The sequence below is a fragment of the Ailuropoda melanoleuca genome, chromosome 6, assembly GCF_002007445.2.
Source record: "Ailuropoda melanoleuca isolate Jingjing chromosome 6, ASM200744v2, whole genome shotgun sequence".
NCBI lineage: Eukaryota > Metazoa > Chordata > Mammalia > Carnivora > Ursidae > Ailuropoda > Ailuropoda melanoleuca.
The window spans coordinates 78,133,822-78,154,272 of record NC_048223.1 but is presented as its reverse complement, the minus strand read 5'-3'; the positions used below and the strand labels follow the sequence as shown (position 1 = coordinate 78,154,272).

General features: G+C 38.1%; 1 protein-coding gene across 10 annotated transcripts in view; it reads right to left on the bottom strand.

The window, feature by feature from the left end:
* Nucleotides 1-20,451, bottom strand: part of KAT6B (lysine acetyltransferase 6B) — a 179,504-nt gene that overhangs the window by 157,093 nt on the left and 1,960 nt on the right. For 9 of the 10 annotated variants that reach the window (XM_034662713.1, XM_034662712.1, XM_034662715.1 and 6 more), the window contains exons 2-3: nucleotides 10,535-10,604; nucleotides 6,083-6,961 (exon numbers count right to left, since the gene is read on the bottom strand). In XM_034662713.1, coding sequence (XP_034518604.1) covers nucleotides 6,083-6,703 — 621 coding nt within the window. In that variant the 5' untranslated portion in view covers nucleotides 6,704-6,961; nucleotides 10,535-10,604. Of the gene's footprint in view, nucleotides 1-6,082; nucleotides 6,962-10,534; nucleotides 10,605-20,451 lie in introns of those variants that run through there. The other variant, XM_034662721.1, reaches the window with a different exon arrangement.

Below are 20,451 nucleotides of genomic sequence, written 5' to 3'. Positions count from 1 at the left end.
CAAAAGTGAAGCAAATTAGAGAAAGGATGTCTGAACAAAGCTGGTTTCTAAAAAATAATGGCTAAAGAATTCTAAACCTACTTGTCAAATTAACACAAATCCTTCCTGGATTTTACTTAGACCACTGATTAGTATTTATTTTGTAGCTTTGTAAAGACCAGACTCACAGTTTAAATCTAATAACAGTCACTCTAGAGCTTTCGTCTCTATAGTCCATTCTGCAGATTTTTCAAAATGCTACCGTCATAAAGCAAAAAGTTATGCTCTCTGTTAATATTCTGTGACTTAAAAGGCTCACATATAAAAGGAAAAACAATAGTATACAGTTTGCAGCTCCTGGAGACGGCTGTGGGAAAGCAGTCTGACCCCAAGCAGAAGCCTAATAACGGATTAGCACTTCACAAGGCACGGCCATACCTCCTCTTCTTACGTGTACAAATCTCCCATCACCACCTGAAGACCGTGAGATAAGGGCACATACACACAAATACAAACATGTTTTTTTCATGGCCCTGCTAACTCAAAATGTCACAAACAAATTACATGGCTGACTCATTTGCTAACTTTGATTTAGTCAGCTAATTGATGTTTACGTATCAGAAACATTAATAGATCACAGAGATCAAGGTACCTGAGAAGATGCAGACTCACGTGTGAAATGCTGGTGTAACTAGAGATGGGCAGTTTCATCAAATCTACTGCAGCTTAACGTGCCAGCCAAGAAAACAATTTGTAAGCTAAACAAAAAGTCTTGACAATCAAAATTTGCCAGTGCAGTGATACACCAATGACATTTTCTCATGTACCCTTTGTACATGATTAATGCACAAAGAAAATGCATTAAAAAACAGAGACCTTCATTCTGAGAAACCTTAAAATATACTACTTATTAAAATAAAGTAAAATAAAGTTTGTAGAGAAAGGGCGAATAAAAATCTTTGCCATTCCAGATACAATCTGAATGAATCACCAAACAGCACTTAACTGTGAAATAATTTCAAAGCTATTAAACAAAGATTTTCTTGGCACTTCAAGTACATCAAATGTGGCTCTTGTAAGCCAAACACGACCATGGGGTACAGTAAATTCCTGAATGCTGCTGAAAATATCCAGAATTAGTCAAAAACCCACCCTCTTAGCATCCCTGACGCTTTAAAGAAAATGACAGAGGAAATCAGAAAACAGACTGATCTATACACACAGATCATCCAGGACACACGTGCTGTCGAAAAGGCAGCTCCGGTATCAAGTACATCTAGGATCCAAAGAGTTAAAAAGGACGGTTAAGACTCCTCCTCAGTCAAAAATCCTCTGACATAACGTTGCTACTTTACCTGAAGCCTACTCCATTAGGAGTCTAGACAAGTCCCATCTTGATCAAAGTTCAAAAGCGGAACAAGCTGTCATGCCTCAGAGACCAACAGAAAGACTCATTCACTCTTCATTTTATCTTTCCCTTGACCCGACTAACTAGTTTGAGACAATCCAAGTGCTCGCTCAATAACGCCTCAACAACTGGTATTATTATCTGCTCACAAAAGTAGTCCTCAGATAGTCTGCTATTTGGAAGAACTACCGAAGCTTAACTATAGGAACAACGTAAACTGCAAGATTTTTCCTTCCCTGACGCCGAAACAGAAGGTATTTGATCCATCTAGTCTTCCACATTGTCCACACTGTCTGACTTTAGTCCTTCTAAAACTGACTTTTATCCACACCAATTCCAAAATTCAGGTTGTACGGAAGAGTGTATTTTACAACACTTAGGGCTCTATCCCACTTTCAGCTGAATACACAGAGCTAAGCACTCTTTGAGAAATGTGACATCTGCAATACAAAGGACAGCAATTCAAAGGAAAACTAAGAAGGTCAACAGAGAGGAGGACACTTGGACTCTCTATAATTAGCAGATAGAAAATACACACATTTCTGCCAAAAAGATCCAGAGTCTGAGACTATGAACAATTCCCCTAGGGCCGAGAGACTTCTGGAAGCCTGCCACATCAAAGAACAATATGGACTAGTGAATGGTCCTTCACAAAGTACAGGCGATTGGAAAAGTCCCAGAGAAAGACAAGGAGGGTCTCTCTAGGGCAGGGATAATGGGACTGGAGAGGCGAGGACAAAGTGGAGAAAACCAAAGAAAGGGAACCAAAAATAAAGTTATTTTATTTATGGCATCACACAACACAGGAAAGTAACGAAGGATGTACACTAATCTTATATTTATGGAAATATTTCATACTAATAACATTGTCAAAAGCCCTAATAAAGTATCTCCCTAAAAGGGAGTGGGGGACAAGCATAACAAACAACTGAACGAGCCAGGACCACAAGGGATTGTTAACACAGTATGGTCTCTCAGCCCTGTTTCAGATCATCTGTGGTCCTTTTTAAACTCCTTATGGAAAGTGTCACTGTTTTTGTTAATTCTTTTTGAAGGCTTCTACAAGATTGTTATTTCACTTCTTCAAGAAAAAAAACATCAAAAGCCCTACCTGATAATAGAAGCATCTCCCTTTCCAACTATAGCAGCCTAAAATGAGAGTTCCCATATTACGTACTGTACTGGAAACAATATTTGATACTTAATAAATTATAGCAAACATTGCCAATAAAGTGAAATACCAAGGATGCTGTTTAAAATTGAACTAAACTGATTTTATAAAAATGCTAAAGCCCAAATATTCAAATGGAATCTTAATGCTACAAAGTGTGTGGTTGATAACTCAAGACTCTCTTAGAATATTTGACTTTCTGAAGTCCTCATAATCTGACCTAATTGAGCTTTACCACTTTTAATGAGAAACACTAATACTATCCTTTAGGAGCTCCCTCACCAAGTCAAAGATAAAAGTTTTATCTTCAGTGGTTTAATTCATTTCCATATCACCTCACCAAAGAGAGCTTTCTTAAATAAATACAAAGAAGTTATGCTAAGGAGCCAGTGTGGTAATATCCAATTTGAATTCTAGACTATCAGAAGATGTGCAATTACATTTCAGAAAGGAAGGAGCCCTTCTATTTTAACTTGCATTGTATTCCTCCTAGCAGCCATGCATAGGAATGATGATGATGTTAAATCTAATTAGACACAGATTTACTACTTTCCCTACTGCTTTCCCATATTGCTAATATTATAAATAGTACCTGCTTTAAAAACTGTAATAAGCTCACTGCAACTACCAAATTTAAAATGCCAGAAATCTATTTGTTGAGGGAAAACTGCTTCTCAACATCCAAGGAAATGGAAGAGATACTTTTACTGTTAATGAAAAGCCACCACTGTCGACCAGTAAACAGCCCAGCAGTAAAGCCGTCTGGAGTCACAGTGTCTCCTCAGAATCCTGGCTTCACCACTCACCAGCTCTATCAGTGATCTTGCGCAAATTACTTAGGCTTTGAGCCTCAGTTTTTCATGTGCAAAATAAGGATAAAAATCCTATGGCCCTCACCATTATTCTGTAAGTCAAGGAGATAATAAATATAAAGCACTTGGAATACTGCCAGCATTTAAGTGTTAAGAAATGTTAGTTATTATTTTTACCATTTTTGTCTTCATTTTCACAATTAAATGAAACTATTCAGCAAAAATAACTAGAGTAACAGCTTCTCTGAGACACATCAGTTGGCTAAATTGTAACTGAGATGACTCCATCTCTGTACAAACAGTTGTCATTTGTATCATAAACGTCCTCCCACAATACAAACACTACAGATTTCTAGCTCATCGAGAACAATGACAATTTGCCCTTTGAATATATTACAAAAGTCCTATATATACAAAACCATAGTACAAGCAGTCTACATTCAGATCCAAGTTTAGCAGCTATAAAGTAAGAATAATCAAAAGACAACAACTAGCACATTATGGTTTTAGTAAAAAAACAACAAATATTTTCTAGAGTACTAAAATATTCACAATGGCTATTTGACATTTTGGATCCCTTTGAGAATCGGGTAAGATAAAAACAAAACAAAACAAACAAAAAACCAAAACAGACCTAAACCTTAGAAAAATGTGTGGATACAGATGACTTTATATTCCATTTCTGGGGATTTGTGGCCTATCTCAAGCTCATTTGTGGGCCCAAGTTAAGAATTTCTATTACATTTGCTTAGCAAGTCTGCATGGTTGTAAACTATTTACCACTTGTAATCTGGAAGGGCAATATTACATTTTCAAAGAAAAATACTACTGCAACATACAATATAAACAATACAATAGCTTATGGCCAAATTGATTTGATATGATTTTTATTAAGCTTTATTTGTTCTTTTTTAACAATCAGATTATGGTTAAATTAATACAACAACTGATCTCCAAATTCCATCAAGTAAAAATTTTAGGACACATTTCCTCTGTTTTCCTTGTTCAATAATGATGCTAACTGGACAATATAAAAAGATCAGCATCACAGAAGAGCAGTAACGACTGCAGGCTAACCAATAAATTACTCTGTTCTCAATCCTAGATACTTTCAGACATGAATTTTCCTTTAGACTAAAAATACTTCCATACAGATGCTGCATGGAAAAAAGATAAGGTTAGCAAGAAATGATGGGCAAGGTTAAAGAGAACAATAGGAAAGGGACTGTGATCCCCTGGATCACAAATTTATTGAAACATATTATTAAGGTGCCTAAAGCTGCCTGAATTAGCCCATGTATCTGGTAATTATAAAACCTCAGGGTAATGTACAGGTTTTAAAAACAAAGATATCCAAATCCATCAAGAAATGGTTCTACATTCCCTTAAGGAATTGCCCCATGGTGTATAAGCTTTTATAAAAATATTTAATGAGAAACAGAAGTGCTTAATGTGGCTGTGTCAGATGCAGGAATTAGGATTTCAGTCACTCAATATATTTTTTTGAAACAAATGTTATTAAAATTTTTTTTCTTGTAAGTTTACTTACTTCTTCTTTATGCCCACATTTTCTCACAAAGAACTGAGGGTTGGTTACGCAAACACAAATGCCACCAAAAGATAAATAAATTTCAGGAAAATTAATAAAATAAAAATTAAAAATTAAAAAATTAAGAAATAAATGCTAGGGTTTAGATTAGTCTGTAAGAGGCAAATCATCTGGTCCTACCCAGTTTCTGGAGCCTCTATCAGCTTAAACCGTTGAGGAGAGCAGAGTCCATCTCAAGAGCTGGCAGCATCCAAAGAGGAAAAACAAGCCATCGGCTACACAACTTTTCTTAATACTTGTGTTTCCATCACTTCTAGAAATGTAATCAACACATACAACCACTCTTTCTAACAACAATGAAAGGCCTGAATAGAAACAATTTGCTGTTGCTCTACTTTGGTTTTAGTTTGGGAGGTTAACTTCAGTAGCTTTGAAATGGAACAAAAAGCCTACTCCAATACTTAAAACTGTAGCCATTGCTTAAGGAGAAATCTGCCATGTATATATATAAAAACTACAGAAATAACATAAGACCCAGAGAAACCAAAGAGTTTAAGAAAAGATACGTATGAGACAAAATAAACGTTCACTTTCACCCACCGAGAAGTGGACAATAATAAATGACTTTAAATAGGCAGGATTTGGGTCACATATTAAAACAATTCCAGGAATGCACAGGTTATCAGTATTAACTAAGTCTATAGTCTCCTCTGAAAATAATAAAGAAAAAAATTTATCAATTATACCTCAATAAAGCGGAAAAAAAATAAACTACAAATAATTTTAAAATTTTAAGAAAGAAAAATACACGATGGCCTTTCCTAGATTTTTGAAATACATATGGCTTGCCTTAATGAAGGAGGATTAAAGTTATCTATCCAGGTCCCTTCAAGTACTCACCAATTACAGTTTAAAAAACAAATCACATAATCATCACATTTAAATCTTACTTGACCAGTGAGGAAGCCCTCAATACATTAACGGTATAGAACAATTTATATTATAAACAATGTATACATTTCAAAATATGAATGCCTGCTCTTAAGGCAAAACAGTTGATTTTACTCAACTTCACTTGGAACTTTTGTCCATATAAAATTTAACTGAAACTGTGCAAGTCAGATGGGCAATATTTAGAATATATTAACCTTCTCTTCACTTACCTGGTCTTTCTCATGGGGTAGAAGGCTGACAGGTGGTAGCGAGGATGGGAAAGCACTGGGATATTTGGGAGCCCCTTTGCCATCTAAGCTTCCATAATTGACCCTGTACTGAGGTCCATCTTTCAGTAACCTCCCATTGTTCACTGCACGTTTAGCCCCTAGTCGCAGCCGCTGCTGAAAGGCTGGGTTGTTGGTGGTGCTTGTGAGATCACTTTGACTTCTGAGATACTTCTCAATGTTCTTCAAGGAGGAGCCATTTGGCTCCTCGAGTCCTTCAATTGCTCTCCTTAAAAGTTTATTCCAATCCACATTGCGGAGATCATTACATGATCCCCTAGACCCCTTGGTTGACTTAGGAAAAGTGCCTGGTTTAACTGATGAAAAGCGCCCAGGGTTGTCTGGGTCCTTATAGGAGGCAAGGCCTTTGTTGGTGACTTTGAGAACTGAGCCATCCTGAACACTGAGTTCCAGCTGCTCAGAGACTGTCTTCTTATCCAACCCATGGGAAGTGCTGACTGCATGGCAGATTCTCTCTTCAGAGGGCCTTTGCTTTTGCTTTTTTATTTTCTGTATAGCTTCAAGAATCCACTCTGTATAAAGTGGGTTTGCAAGTTTTACCATGGTTGACAAATGACTTCTTCAATACCAAAGTTACCCATAGAGGTTCTCCTTGTATTTAACAGAACTTGAAAATTTAAAAGTCATTTACAACTCAACAAATGGGCAGAATATTCCAGACCTTATTAAGCAAAACCTCACAAACATCCATCCTTAAGAGATTAAAAACAGGACACACAGGCAATGTTGATAGTTGTCTTAATTGACCAACAGGAAAGACTGCATTTGTGTGAAGAACATCTTTAACAAGGAAATCAAGACCTTAAACGATAAAAAGGGGAAAAAGGCTCTTAATAACAGAACTTCTAAAAATAAAAGACTATTTAGCATTACTTTTCAGATGCAAAAGGACCACAGAAGTAATGACAGGCAGGTATTATGTAACAAAGCCACAGTGACTGTATTTCCTAACCAGAAATTGGGTCATAGTCTGAGAAGGAAATTTTTTTAGGATTTTCACTTGTTATTTATATGAAATCATTTATGGAGCATTTAAAAGATCACACCTAAGTTACTTATTTAATGGACTAACCTTTGTTGAAATTAATAAAATTACATGAGTGTCCAAGATATATGTCTATCATAAATATAAAACCAATCTCAAAGAATAAGTCTATGACACAAAAACTCTGATGAAAGTACAATCGACCTGGGGCACCTGGGTGGCTCAGTCATTAAGCCTCAACCTTCGGCTCAGGTCATGATCTCAGAGTCCTGGGATCGAGCCCCACATCGCAGGCTCTCTGCTCAGCGCAGAGCCTGCTTCTCCCTCTCCCTCTCCCTCTGCCCCTGCTTGTGTGCCGTCTCTCTCTCTCCCTGTCAAATTAATAAATAAAATAATTTTTAAAAACAGTACAACTGACCCTTGAGCAATATAGGGGATTGGGGCGTCACACCGTCAAAACTCTATGTACACCAAAAACTTAATAGCCCACTGATAAATGGAAGACTTACCAACAACATAAACAGTTGATGAACACATGTTTTGTATGTTATATGTATTATATACTGTATTTTTACAATAAAGTAAGCTTAAGAAGATAAATTTGTTAAGAAAATCATAAGGATGAGAAAATACATTTACAGTACTGTATTTATTTTTAAAAAAATCCATGTATAAGTGGACCTACGCAGTTCAAACCCATGTTGTTCAAGGGTCAACTGTACATTAACCTTACCTCAAAAAACCCTGAACTTGGGTGGGGGGGAAGAGGCAATAACCTTGAATCTTCTATTTCAGCTAGATATTATATTTCTCAAGTCTCACATGTAAGAAATTTCCCATCCAACCACTTCTACAGAATCATATCCTCCCATCCCTATGCAAAGGGTCTGTAACACTCTTTAACCCCACAGGTTGGAAAACTGAAACTAATACGTTAACATAACCCTTCACCTTTTATTTTATTTTTTTTTTTTAAAGATTTTTTATTTATTTATAAGACAGAGATAGAGACAGCCAGCGAGAGAGGGAACACAAGCAGGGGGAGTGGGAGAGGAAGAAGCAGGCTCATAGCAGAGGAGCCTGACGTGGCTCGATCCCATAACGCCGGGATCACGCCCTGAGCCGAAGGCAGACGCCTAACCGCTCTGCCACCCAGGCGCCCCAACCCTTCACCTTTTAAATAATATACCATTCTAGGTATCTTAATACCTGCTCAGTATAAGGAAGGTTCATACAAATCTGATTCCAGGTGAACAGTGGTATTGCTCTCTGAAAGCCTCCTGTGTACACCAAAACCACCCTACATCCTGTACTGAGTACACCTGAAAAGAACACCAGGAGAAAGTGCTCTGGTCCCAGACTTGGGTCATATCTGGGCTCTAATCTTGCCTTCCAAGGATAATATCCACATCTGAACTTTTCTTATACTTTCAAGTTTACAGAGTATGCTCACATGTAATTTGTCATTCAATCTGCAAGACAACTCTGTGGGTAAACTGAGGTTCAGGGGAAGATGGAACTCATGTAAGGTAACAGTCTACAGTAAACTTAAGGCTCAAATGCCATTATTCTAAAATCCAAGTCCAGTGCTATCTTCATCTGAGCCACAACTGCCTCTGAAATCAGACTTAATGGCATGAATACCAGCTCTACCAACATCCAGTGGAGAAACCCTGGTAAACGAACTTAAGTTTCAGTCACCCTACGTGTAGGGCAATAGTAGTGTATCTTGCACAGGAGTGCTGAAGGAGAATTAAGTGAATATGATATTTAATATTCAACATACAGTAGCTAGCACCACTTCCCATTAATGCAATGTCTGTATGCTTCAAAAAATGCCTCATAAAAAAAATTAAATTTATCTCTGGTTATTTATTTAATGTACCTACAAGGGAAAAATAACACCTTTCCTCAAAACTTTAGCCAGATATAATGAAATATGTAACATTTGCTCTGTTGCTGAAAAACTGGGCCTCTGAACTATACTTGCTCAGTCAGCCTAAAAGAGGCAGTTTAAAAAGGACCATCCTCTTTACAGTAAACTGTAGGTTCACTCCATTTTTTCCCTCTCGGATTCAGAAACTTGGGGCTAAAGGGACTGGAGAGGTGATCCCATCTAATCTCTAGTTATCCAGTAAAAGATTCCTTGTTCAATAACCCCAACAGATGGGCCACCAAGTCTAAAATACTTCCAGTAACAGAGAAAGTATCACTTTTTGAGGCAGTTCACTTTGCTGTTAGACAGCTCTAACTGTAATAATGTATTCCTTGCTCCCAAGAGCCAAAATCTGTCTTCCCATAACGTCTACCCTCTATATTGTTTCCCTAAAACAATCCCAAGAAATTCTCACTAATTCTTTAATATGACAGGCCTTCAAGTATTTGAAAACAAGCGTCTTTTGAAAACCACTAAAACTGAACTCCATTCTACCTCCCACCCTACTTTAGACCATTCATATTCCAGCTCCTTAACACTTCCACATCACATGGTTTCCAAGCACTTCCTTCTTTTGGTTGTTCACTAGTTTGGCTAATGCCCATCTTAAAACCTGGCAATCCAGGCATTATCCAAGTATAAATGCAGTCCAAGGTTACATGAACTTTGTTAACAGCCTTGCCACACAACTGACTCATGCTAAGCATGCAGTCCAACTAAAAACACCAGATCTTCTTTCAAAAATGCTGTCAAGCTGAGTCTTTCTATTCCCTTCCTTGTGCAAATATAAATGCTGGGATTTAAAATTTATTATGGCTCAAGTTCATTTTGTTGGTTTGAGTCTATCTTCCAACCTGTTAGATCATTTTGAATCTTGATTCTGTCATCTATGTCATCTGTAAATCTAATAAGCGCTCCCCTTTGTGTCATTATATAAATCACTGAAAACATGTTAGACTTGGAATATGGTGTGTTTAAGAATGAAATCACTGGCTTTCACAGTGCAACTACTTTCAAGATAGAACATGGGAATCGTTGTGTTTTATTAAGTTTAGAATAGGACACATCTTTCCAAAGTAAAATGGTTTGGGGCAAAATTTCATTAGAAGACATTTCACTATGTCCAAGTAATTATTTCATCTTTCATCATTTACTCAGGATGAATCAACTAATTTAATTTGATTGCACAAAATACAACTGCAGGAAGCAGGACGAAAGGTCACAGAAAAGTATCCAATATTGCAAAGGTGTTCTCAGGCATTTTGATTACACAAGTAAATGAATATACCTTAAAACAAAAAAAAATTAATAAATACTCAAAATATACCTTCATGACAAGCTATTATCATAATCTTTACACACAATCAACAAAATCGTTCTTATCCATTAACAACACATTTCAGTAAGACTGACATTTTGTATCTTAAAAATATAATAAAGTAAGGGAAAATACCAGAATTGGAACTCCAAATGTATTAAAAGTCCATGACAAAAAAGAAGATTGTCCAGATCTTCAAGCAAATCTGCCAAAGAAAAAAAAGTAAATGTTAATATGGGCATAAAGACATCCTTCAAATTCAGGAACCATCTATGGATCTTCACAACCGTCCAATACAAACAATTGCAATGAGTTTTGCACATTACTTTTGGTGCTATATTAACTCTTTCCTACCACTTAAGGGTATTTAAGAACATGGAATTCAGGACAGGAAATGAAGCCCCAAAGCAGTGCTTAAATAAAAAAATTTTGCTCTTCTTTAAGACCAGATTTACTTTCTAAATTTTAAAAATCAGGTTGTGGGGGCGCCTGGGTGGCACAGCGGTTAAGCATCTGCCTTCGGCTCAGGGCGTGATCCCGGCGTTATGGGATTGAGCCCCATATCAGGCTCCTCTGCTATGAGCCTGCTTCTCCCTCTCCCACTCCCCCTGCTTGTGTTCCCTCTCTCGCTGGCTGTCTCTCTCTCTCTCTGTCAAATAAATAAATAAAATCTTTAAAAAAATTAAAATTAAAATTAAAAAAAATAAAATAAAAATCAGGTTGTGGGGGCGCCTGGGTGGCAGTCATTAAGCGTCTGCCTTCAGCACAGGGCATGATCCCGGCGTTCTAGGATCGAGCCCCGCATCAGGCTCCTCCACTGGGAGCCTGCTTCTTCATCTCCCACTCCCCCTGCTTGTGTTCCCTCTCTCATTGGCTCTCTCTCTCTGTCAAATAAATAAATAAAATCTTGAGAAAAAAAAAATCAGGTTGTGATAGGGACACCTGGGTAGCTCAATTGGTTAAGCATCAGACTCCTGATCTCAGCTCAGGTCTTGATCTCAGGTTGTGAGTTCAAGCCCCACACCGGGCATGGAGCCTACTCAAAAAAAATAAAAATAAAATAAAATTTAAAAATCAGGCGGTGACAGAGTCTAAGAAAGAAGGTCATCACGGGGGTAAAAAATCTTGGTATTACTCAAATAGCCAGGCAGGTATAACATTTTGTCTGAAAACAAGAAAGTCAAATGTTGTTTGAAGCTCAGTTATTAACTTTCCAGGAAACATTCACTATTTGTCCCAAAGGTCACCTGGCATCTATGTACTGACTGGATAATCAAGATATGGCCAGTAAGTGCACCTAAGAGACGGATGTACCAGGTTCCACAAGATGAGTATATACGGACACAGGTCCACTTCAGGACAATAGTGATCATTTTCACTTCACAGGCAAAAAATAATTTAAAACAAAATTGTGAATAATTGCACTTTGATCTTACACAAACCAACCAAGCAACCTTAGATCCTCCTTCTCCCCTCCCCCAGCCACAGACACACACACACCCCACTCCTCAATTTAATCTCAAAATTAGCTCTCATCTGACACCAACCGAGTTAATTAGGCAGAAGCAGATGTAACTGAGCAGCTCTATGCTATAACCAGAATTCGTGTTAAAGTGTACACACACACATACACACACACAGAGAGCTAGGAGAGGAACAAAATCAGTAGTCACTTATCTGTAGCCAATTCTCAACTAACCACATGTATATCATCCAGCAAATTTTTTAAATCCTAGGCAGGTTTGTTACTGACATCCCACTGCCCCACTATAAATTGGTATACGCTAAGAGAATAGACTGAAAACCAATTTAATTTTAGTCTAAGCAGTATCCAACTAGAAAGACAAGTCTACAGGAAAAAAAAATGTTCATTCAAATAGCCAAATAGAAATGCTTTTTTCCCCCAATTTGGAATTATCCACACCACTTCTCTTTTTCAGAGTACTAGGATTTGTTCCACATATAGATAGGACATTCTATCAGAAGTACAACCCTAAAAATCATTATTCTCTTTTTATTTTTTTCTATAAAATGGAAGTTGGACTAAAAGGCCATCAAAAAGGGAGTGAATCATTCCAAATTAATTCTGGGGACTCATGCGACATCAAATTAAATTATTCTATTTTCTAAGGTTTTGAATCACTTTATTTTTAACTACAAAATAATATCAGTAAATTATATGGTTGTATGGATATATTTACATCATTCATTACAACTATTCTAAACAGATCTAGAGAAATGCTTAGTCCAACACGAGCTTCTGGATTCATTAGTATTATATAAATATCAACACTATTCAGAAATATTCATGTCAGCATAAGAGGAGTCAAAATACCCTGGATCATAAATATGATGTGAAACCTCCTCAACGCTTTCACTAAAGCTGTGTGCTGTTTCAAAATCAATGTCGAAACACTCGAGTCGTATCATAGATGAGCCAAAAACAGTTGTTAAAAAAAATAAAGATTAACAATAGAGTTTACTCTTTTGTCATCCAGGGTTTTACTTGCTAACAGTTATTTTTAGCTTTCTCACTTTTATGTGCTCCTGGGTTTTTTCACAGCCTATTATGTAACTGAGAGAGGACCCACAAATCTTCTGCTTAAGGGAAGAGACCGTAACTTTTTTCTTGTATAACCACTCAGCACAGGCTATTTGCACACTTGCTCAAAACAGTGTCCACAGTTAACAAATACCTGCTGTCTGACAACATCAAACATCATCCTATTTGTTATCTTTCAAGTCCTGGATGTATCTACTGCCCCGAAAATTAATGCTTGAGGCTCCAAATATGTGAATTGGAAGGAGAGGATACAAATACTAATCAAAGAACAATCAACAAAATTTAGCAAGATATTCCCTGTATGCAGCCCTATGGCAGGTGCTAGGGGCATAAGCAGCAGTTCAGAAACAACAAAGCGCTGTTTGGTAGTTCTTCAAAAAGCCAAACAGGAAATTACCCTAAGACCCACAATTCAACAACTAGGTATATACCCTGATGAACTGAAAACAGGTACTCAAATAAGTACACATACACACGTTTGTAACAGCACTATTTACAATAGCCAGAAAGTGGACAGAGACCAAATGTCCATCAACAGTTGAATGGAAACTGGGTGTTGGGCATTAAGGTAGGCACACAACAGAATGAACACTGGGTGCTATATGCAACTGATGAATCACTGAACTCTACCTCTGAAACTAATAATATACTGTATGTTAATTAACTGAATTGAAATAAAATAAAATTTTTAAAAAGTAATAAAGTAAAAAGTTTAAAAAAAACATTTGATGGGGCGCCTGGGTGGCACAGCAGTTAGGTGTCTGCCTTCGGCTCAGGGCGTGATCCCGGCCTTATGGGATCGAGCCCCACATCAGGCTCCTCCACTATGGGCCTGCTTCTTCCTCTCCCACTCCCCCTGCCTGTGTTCCTTCTTCCTCTCCCACTCCCCCTGCCTGTGTTCCCTCTCTCGCTGCCTGTCTCTATCTCTGTCGAATAAATAAAATCTTGGAAAAAAAATAAAAATAAAAAATAAAAAAATAAAAAAAACATTTGAATGGATTAACAAAAAATGGTATATCCATGCAGTGGAATATTATTCAGTCATAAAAAGAAATGAAATACTGATACATGCTACAGTGTGGACAAACCTTAAAAACATGTTGCAAAAGAAGCCAGACACAAAAAGTCACATGTGGTATAATTCCATTTAAATGAAACATCCAGAACAGATGAATCCACACATAGAACACAGACCGGTGGGGCCTGGGGAGTGGAAGGATGAAGGAAACTGCTTAATGGGTATGGGGTTTTACTTCAGATTGATGAAAAGGTTTTGGAACTAGATAGAGGTGGTGGTACTGGGAACGTACTAAATGTCACTGAATTGTTCACTTTAAATGGTTAAATTCATGTTATGTAAATTTCACCTCAGTAAATCTTAATCTAAAAAAAGAAAAGAAAGAAAGCACTGAACTATAATACCAGCCATTTTCCGACACCTACTGTGGGCCAGGGACTTTACACAGATCATCAGTACACAAACTAGATTATAAGTAAACCTTGAAACAACTCTGTAAGGTAGCACTGTTGCCCAATTTTGCAAAAGGAAAACTGAGACATGACTTGGTCAACGCTTCAGACCACTGAGTCATGAATGATTTTTACCTCAGATGTTAAAACCTGAACTCTTTCCTGTGTCTCCACTGGCTTTCAAATGGGACTCCTTGGACCTCTTGTGAGAAAGTGCCTCAGGTATCACCTACAGGCGCCCCTGTGAGTTAAACACTAGGGTTAAATGAACTCCTTGCACCCAACAAAGGAGCTCCATTTTAACTGTCCCATTTATAATAGGCTTCTCCTGAAGATTCACTTCACAGAAAGGATTCCTCTGACTACAGAAGGGAAAAAGTCTGGACACCACTGTGACTTTACCTTGCTGAGTGGGCAGAAGACCCCTTGGGTCGATGGGACGTAAACTGGACCTTGAAAGACAAGGCGGAACTTGGATAACCGCCCAGTTTCTTCACCCAAATGAAATAAAAATTCAAATCCTTCATGGTCCAGTAAAAACTGACACCTTCTCAGAAGTCCTACATCTCTTTGTCTAACAGGAAGCTTTTAGCTATCTTAGTATTTTAGCATTCATTTTTCCACTTTGTATTATGCTCATTTGTGTACTGACCTCATCTCCCTTACTAGAACTGTGAAATTCTTAAGAGCAGGATTCGTGTTTGATTTCACCTTTGTATGTCCCTAGATTTCCCGGGACCACTACTTGAACATAAGAGGGGTGCCGTGCCTTTTTGCTAGATGAACGCATCAGTGAATGAAAGAAGAGAATCTAGCAGAGGGCACAGGAGCTAAGAATGAACTGCCTTAAAAAAGGGACACCAAGTCCATAATGTGTGTCTAGAGCCAGCTGAAAAGAAGTTAAAGAAGTAAGAAATAAAGTTGGATGTAACAAAAACCAGGCTGAGGCGTGTGAACATGACAGATGAAGTAATAGGAAGCCAATGCAGGAGTAGCGACACAATACGGCATAGTGAAGCGCACCCACGCACATGCACGAATTTGCTGAGTGTCTGAATCACTCTGGCATAGTATCCGTCCAGTAGAAGTTGGAGGGAAGGATGACTGAACAAGCAAAAGCAACCAGGACTTCATGCCTCCCAACATCAATCTTGTTTAACTTATATTTATGAGCCTAACTCAGCAGCAAGCCCAGAGTAGGCACTCAATAAATGTTAATTGAATTGAATGTTTAATTCCCCATTTTTTTGGAATAATAGTAAATTCTTTCTCACTACTCATTAACATTGAGAGTTTTCAATTCACAAGCTAATAATGTTTTCCAAGGATTTCTAAGAGGCTAAATCATCATGAAAATTATCATTTCAACTAATACATGTTATATTAATTGGAGGTTTAATTTTTCATGTCATGCTCTCCTAGTTGACAATATCCTTGTTATGTCATTAAACTATAATTGTGTAAATCTGCTTCAACAAACAATAACTGAACCATCAATAAACTATTATGGCTTCCATAATCCCTAGCAAAGATTAGTTTCAACATCATCATCACAAATCAGTAGAGACATGCCCCAAATCTCCTGGTGAAACCCAAGAATTAGGTTTGCATAGTCGTCCCTACATTTAAGTGCTCAATAGTTTTAGTCTCTAAACTTTAATCACACTGTTAGGGACCTCACAGGAAATTTGATCCCTTGTAAAACAGAGGATTTTAGAGACAAGATGAAAAGTCATTTGAAGTCATCAGGCCTTTGGAGCCAGGATACACTGATTAGGAATGATGATATTATAACTAAGCACTCTCACTTAAGAAATAATCAACTAAATTTAGAATGTCTTTTTTGGCATTTAAAAATTCCTATTCAACCCTAGATTTCTTCCTAATTATAAATTAGCTTTAACCAGGTTTTAATGAGAAAGACTGAGAAAAATGTATTGAGGAAAAAAAAAAATCTGACATCTGAATTTTTAAAAGATTATTTTGAAAATACAGATCATATTAAGCATATTAAGAATTCTGCATTAGCTTTACTACAAATCTTCAAACAGGATATCCTGTATAGCCTGAAAACCAATTAGGGTTCCCCTTTGAGAACCTCAAGAAAAAGATCTATTTTTTAAAGTGAACACATGCACATACAGTCATTTGCATACAATTTCAAGGGTTTACAGGACCTCTATCACCTATCCTAAAACCCCTTAAGGTCCACTAACTACTCTACTTACTTTAATAAATACAGAGGTCAATAATTTTATTGAGTTTCAAAGTAACTATCTCTATGTGTGCTTTATTTTATTTTATTTGAAGATTTTACATGCAGAACACAAGCGGTGGGGGGGCAGGGGTGGGTGGGGCAGGGGGCACGGGCAGGGGGAGGGCAGAGGGAGAAGCAGACTCCCCAGGGAGCCTAAGCAACCCTGGGGCTCGATTCCAGGACCTGAGATCATGACCTGAGTGGAAGGCAGACGCTTAACTGACTGAGCCACCCAGGCACCCCTCTGTGTGCTTTAATGAGGACATGTTACATTGTAAGAAAGTTTTCTCATTGGTTTTGGATATTATCAAACAGGGGTCTGAAATCTTATTCAACAAGCAGATGTGCTGTGATGGGGCATACCTAGAGAGTTCATGGATCAAGTCCCCACTTTGCAGCTACCTAAGCTGTGGGATACTGGACATGTTAATCAATCTAAATCTTAGTTTTGTCCTCTGTGAAAAAGATTATACATCCCTGTTTGACAGAACTGTTAAGAGGAATAATTGAGATAACAAATATGAAAGAACCAAGGATGGTGGCAGACACATAGCAGATACACAATAAAATGCTAGCTCATAAAAGGAAAAAGGCAATACAGTCAGCTGGAAACCTGTAAAATCTAATCTGGCTGAACTTCTGTCTGTATGACCATTTTCTCCTGAAAGACAGGAGAAGTCGGCACCTGGCCCTTAGTTATAGTTGCAAACAAGTGAAAATTCAAGACAGAGCACAGAGGAAAGTGAACCAAAGCAAAAACAGATTTGTAATGGCAAGGATAGGGTCAAGAACAGTGTATTTTACTCATGATCATACATCTTTTAACGTCAATAAAGCTTTTAGAAGATAATACCGCATAGGAGAATATCTTCTTGACCTGAGGGTAGGAAGAGAGTCTTAAAACAAGACACAAAAAGCATTAACCATAAAGGAAAGACCAATAAATCTGACTCCATTAGAATTAAGAACTTCTGTTCATTAAAAGACACCATAAAGTAAGTGAAAAGGCAAGCCACAGAATGGAAGCAGGCACTTGCAACATACATACGACAAAGGATCTGTATCTAGAGTAAATAAAGAACTTGGAAATACCAATAAAAGACACAAGGCCCAATTTTAAAAATAAATAAATAAGGGGCAGACTTAAACAGGAATTTTACAAATGAGGAAATCCAAATGGCCAATAAATATATGAAAAGCTATTCAACCTGATTACTAACCAGTTAAATGCAAAGTTTACCAGATTCGCTAATTTGAAAACCAGCAAATCTGAGATTTGAAGAGGACAAGAAGCAACGGGAATTCTCATAATGTCACCGAAGGGAGTGTGGTCTGGTACAACACTTCAGAAAACAGTCTGACTATACCTAGTCAAGTTGAAGACAAGCGTACCCCATGACTAGAGCAACCATACAATTCATCATCAGACACTTTTGAGAATTAAAGGTGTTATATTAATGATTACACTGCGAAAACAGCCATAAGCTAGGATAAATGGTCACCCTGCCCATGAACTAGCAATTTTGTTCCTAGGTGTATGCCTTAGAAGACATATGCACATGTGTAACCAGATGACGGGTACAGAACACTCTAACAGCTCTGTTCACAATTTCCCCAAACGGGAAACAATTCAAATACCAACAGTAGAATGGATGATTTAAAAAAAAAAAATTGTGCAAGATTGTGAGTCTTACAAAAAGGAGCTTAAGGGTGCTTTGGAAATGCAAATTAAAACATTTTAAGGGAAGAAAAATATCCCTTCATCACACTTCTCCCACCCATACAATAGTACCATTCTGCAAGCAAACACTGATCACTATAGCTCACACATCCCCAACTTTCATAAAACAATTTCCTTTCTGCACACTTTACACAAATACAAGCAAGTATATGCATGTGGAAAACTGAAGGTATTATGTAGAAAACAATCTAAGAGACTGAAAAGTCACCTGTTAGAAATCCTGGCATTTAATAAAGCCAGACCAGTTGGTTAACTGGTATATAAAAATCCATGAAGTTTTTTGAAGTATATTAGAATTACTTATTAAATTCCTCAGCTACCTTTCCACACTCACCCTATTTTACCTATCACTCACGTTATGCCTTACATCTGACAGTTTCAATCTTATCTTCACAAGAAGTGCGTGAGATAAACATTTGGCATAACAGCAATGACGGAACACCCACTCTACTCAGAGGCTCGGGTATGGCTGGTAGGCAAAACTTCTACTGACCATGTCATCACCCCCAACCAGTCATTCCCCTAAGTTCCTCCTTTAATGTTACCACCTTCCTCTATGGTCTTTTTTTAAAGTCATTATTTCACCTCCCCAACCTTCAACCCTAAGTAGAGGTTCTCAGGTAAAAATATTATCTTTTACTGAAACATGCAATATTTTCCTATTCTTCTTAAAAACATAAAAAGATTGCCCCAATTCATTTTGATACATAATGTGAAGAATTTATGGGTAAGAATGGAACGAATGGAGTGTTTTATTTCAGGGCTATCCCAGAAAATCTAGGATACACAAGTAAAGGAAGAATGTACTTTACTCACAATTATACCACAATAATAATAAGGGTAACTTTTTTGGAGCACCACAGAACACTATCCAATATAATTAATTCCCATGTGCAACTTTCACCTCCTGTCCATATACAAAAGAGTCTTTATATACTCTACCTTGAATTTCTTCGTACCTCCACCCCAAACATACTTGATACTTGGTTCATTGGTTCTCTTTTCTTATTTTCCACATCTGTAGTTCTTTACCACTATTCTCTAACAACCTCTGTCTAATACTGTTTATCACATCCCAATACCTTCTCCCAATTGCAGGGCTTAAACTCCTTCATGGGGCACAGGAAACCATTTGTAATCTCCTCTTCCTTTGCCCCTTGTCTCCCACAACTTCCTAAACTCTACCCATACTAAAGTACAAATTCGAAAAGACACGATGTCCTTTCCCAAGGTAGTACTCGAGCCTCCCCCTCGAGACAGACACCCTGCCCACCTTCAAGACTCCAGCTCAAGTTTCACCCAAGAAATCCAGCCTGTCAACAACCTGGTCTCCCAAACTAACACCTTTCTTTGCCCTATCCCCACTCCTGGTGCAGTCCACCAAATCACATTCACCCAGCCCCACTGCCCAGCCCCACCCATTTTTTTTCACACCCGCCACCTTTTCTCAACCCCCTGAATCCCCCATCCCCATAAGATCTTCTGCTACAGACATTAATGCAAGTTCTGCTCTGCTGTCTTATCATCGTTAAAGACTCTCCCATGTCATTCTTCCATGTTTTTTTAATGCTTCATAGACCCCCGTTCTTTATAATTCCAATGCCGATTTACCCAAGTACCTGCTTCCCAGTACAGCAACTGTACTTGCGCCTCACATTCCCCCAACACTTTCCCCACTTCAAAATCTACTCTGCACTGCTCTCAATACCACTCCATATCCACCACACCCAAACCTATTCTTACTGTCCCCAGATAATTGCAATCCCACCTTTCTGCATCACTTCACCTGCCCTCACATACCCCTCAATTCCCCTTCCACATCTCCAATGTGGCACCTGTCCCTATCCTCACTTTGCACCTGCTTGCACACCTCCAGTTTCCCCTCGCACCCACCCCCTCACCAGTCTTTCCAGACACTCACTGGCCCCCCACAATTCCTACCAGGTGACTCCCACTCAGAAAACCCCTCCAAACCCCCGCCTTCCAACCACCCGAGCCCCGCCCCCACCCGGTATCGCCCC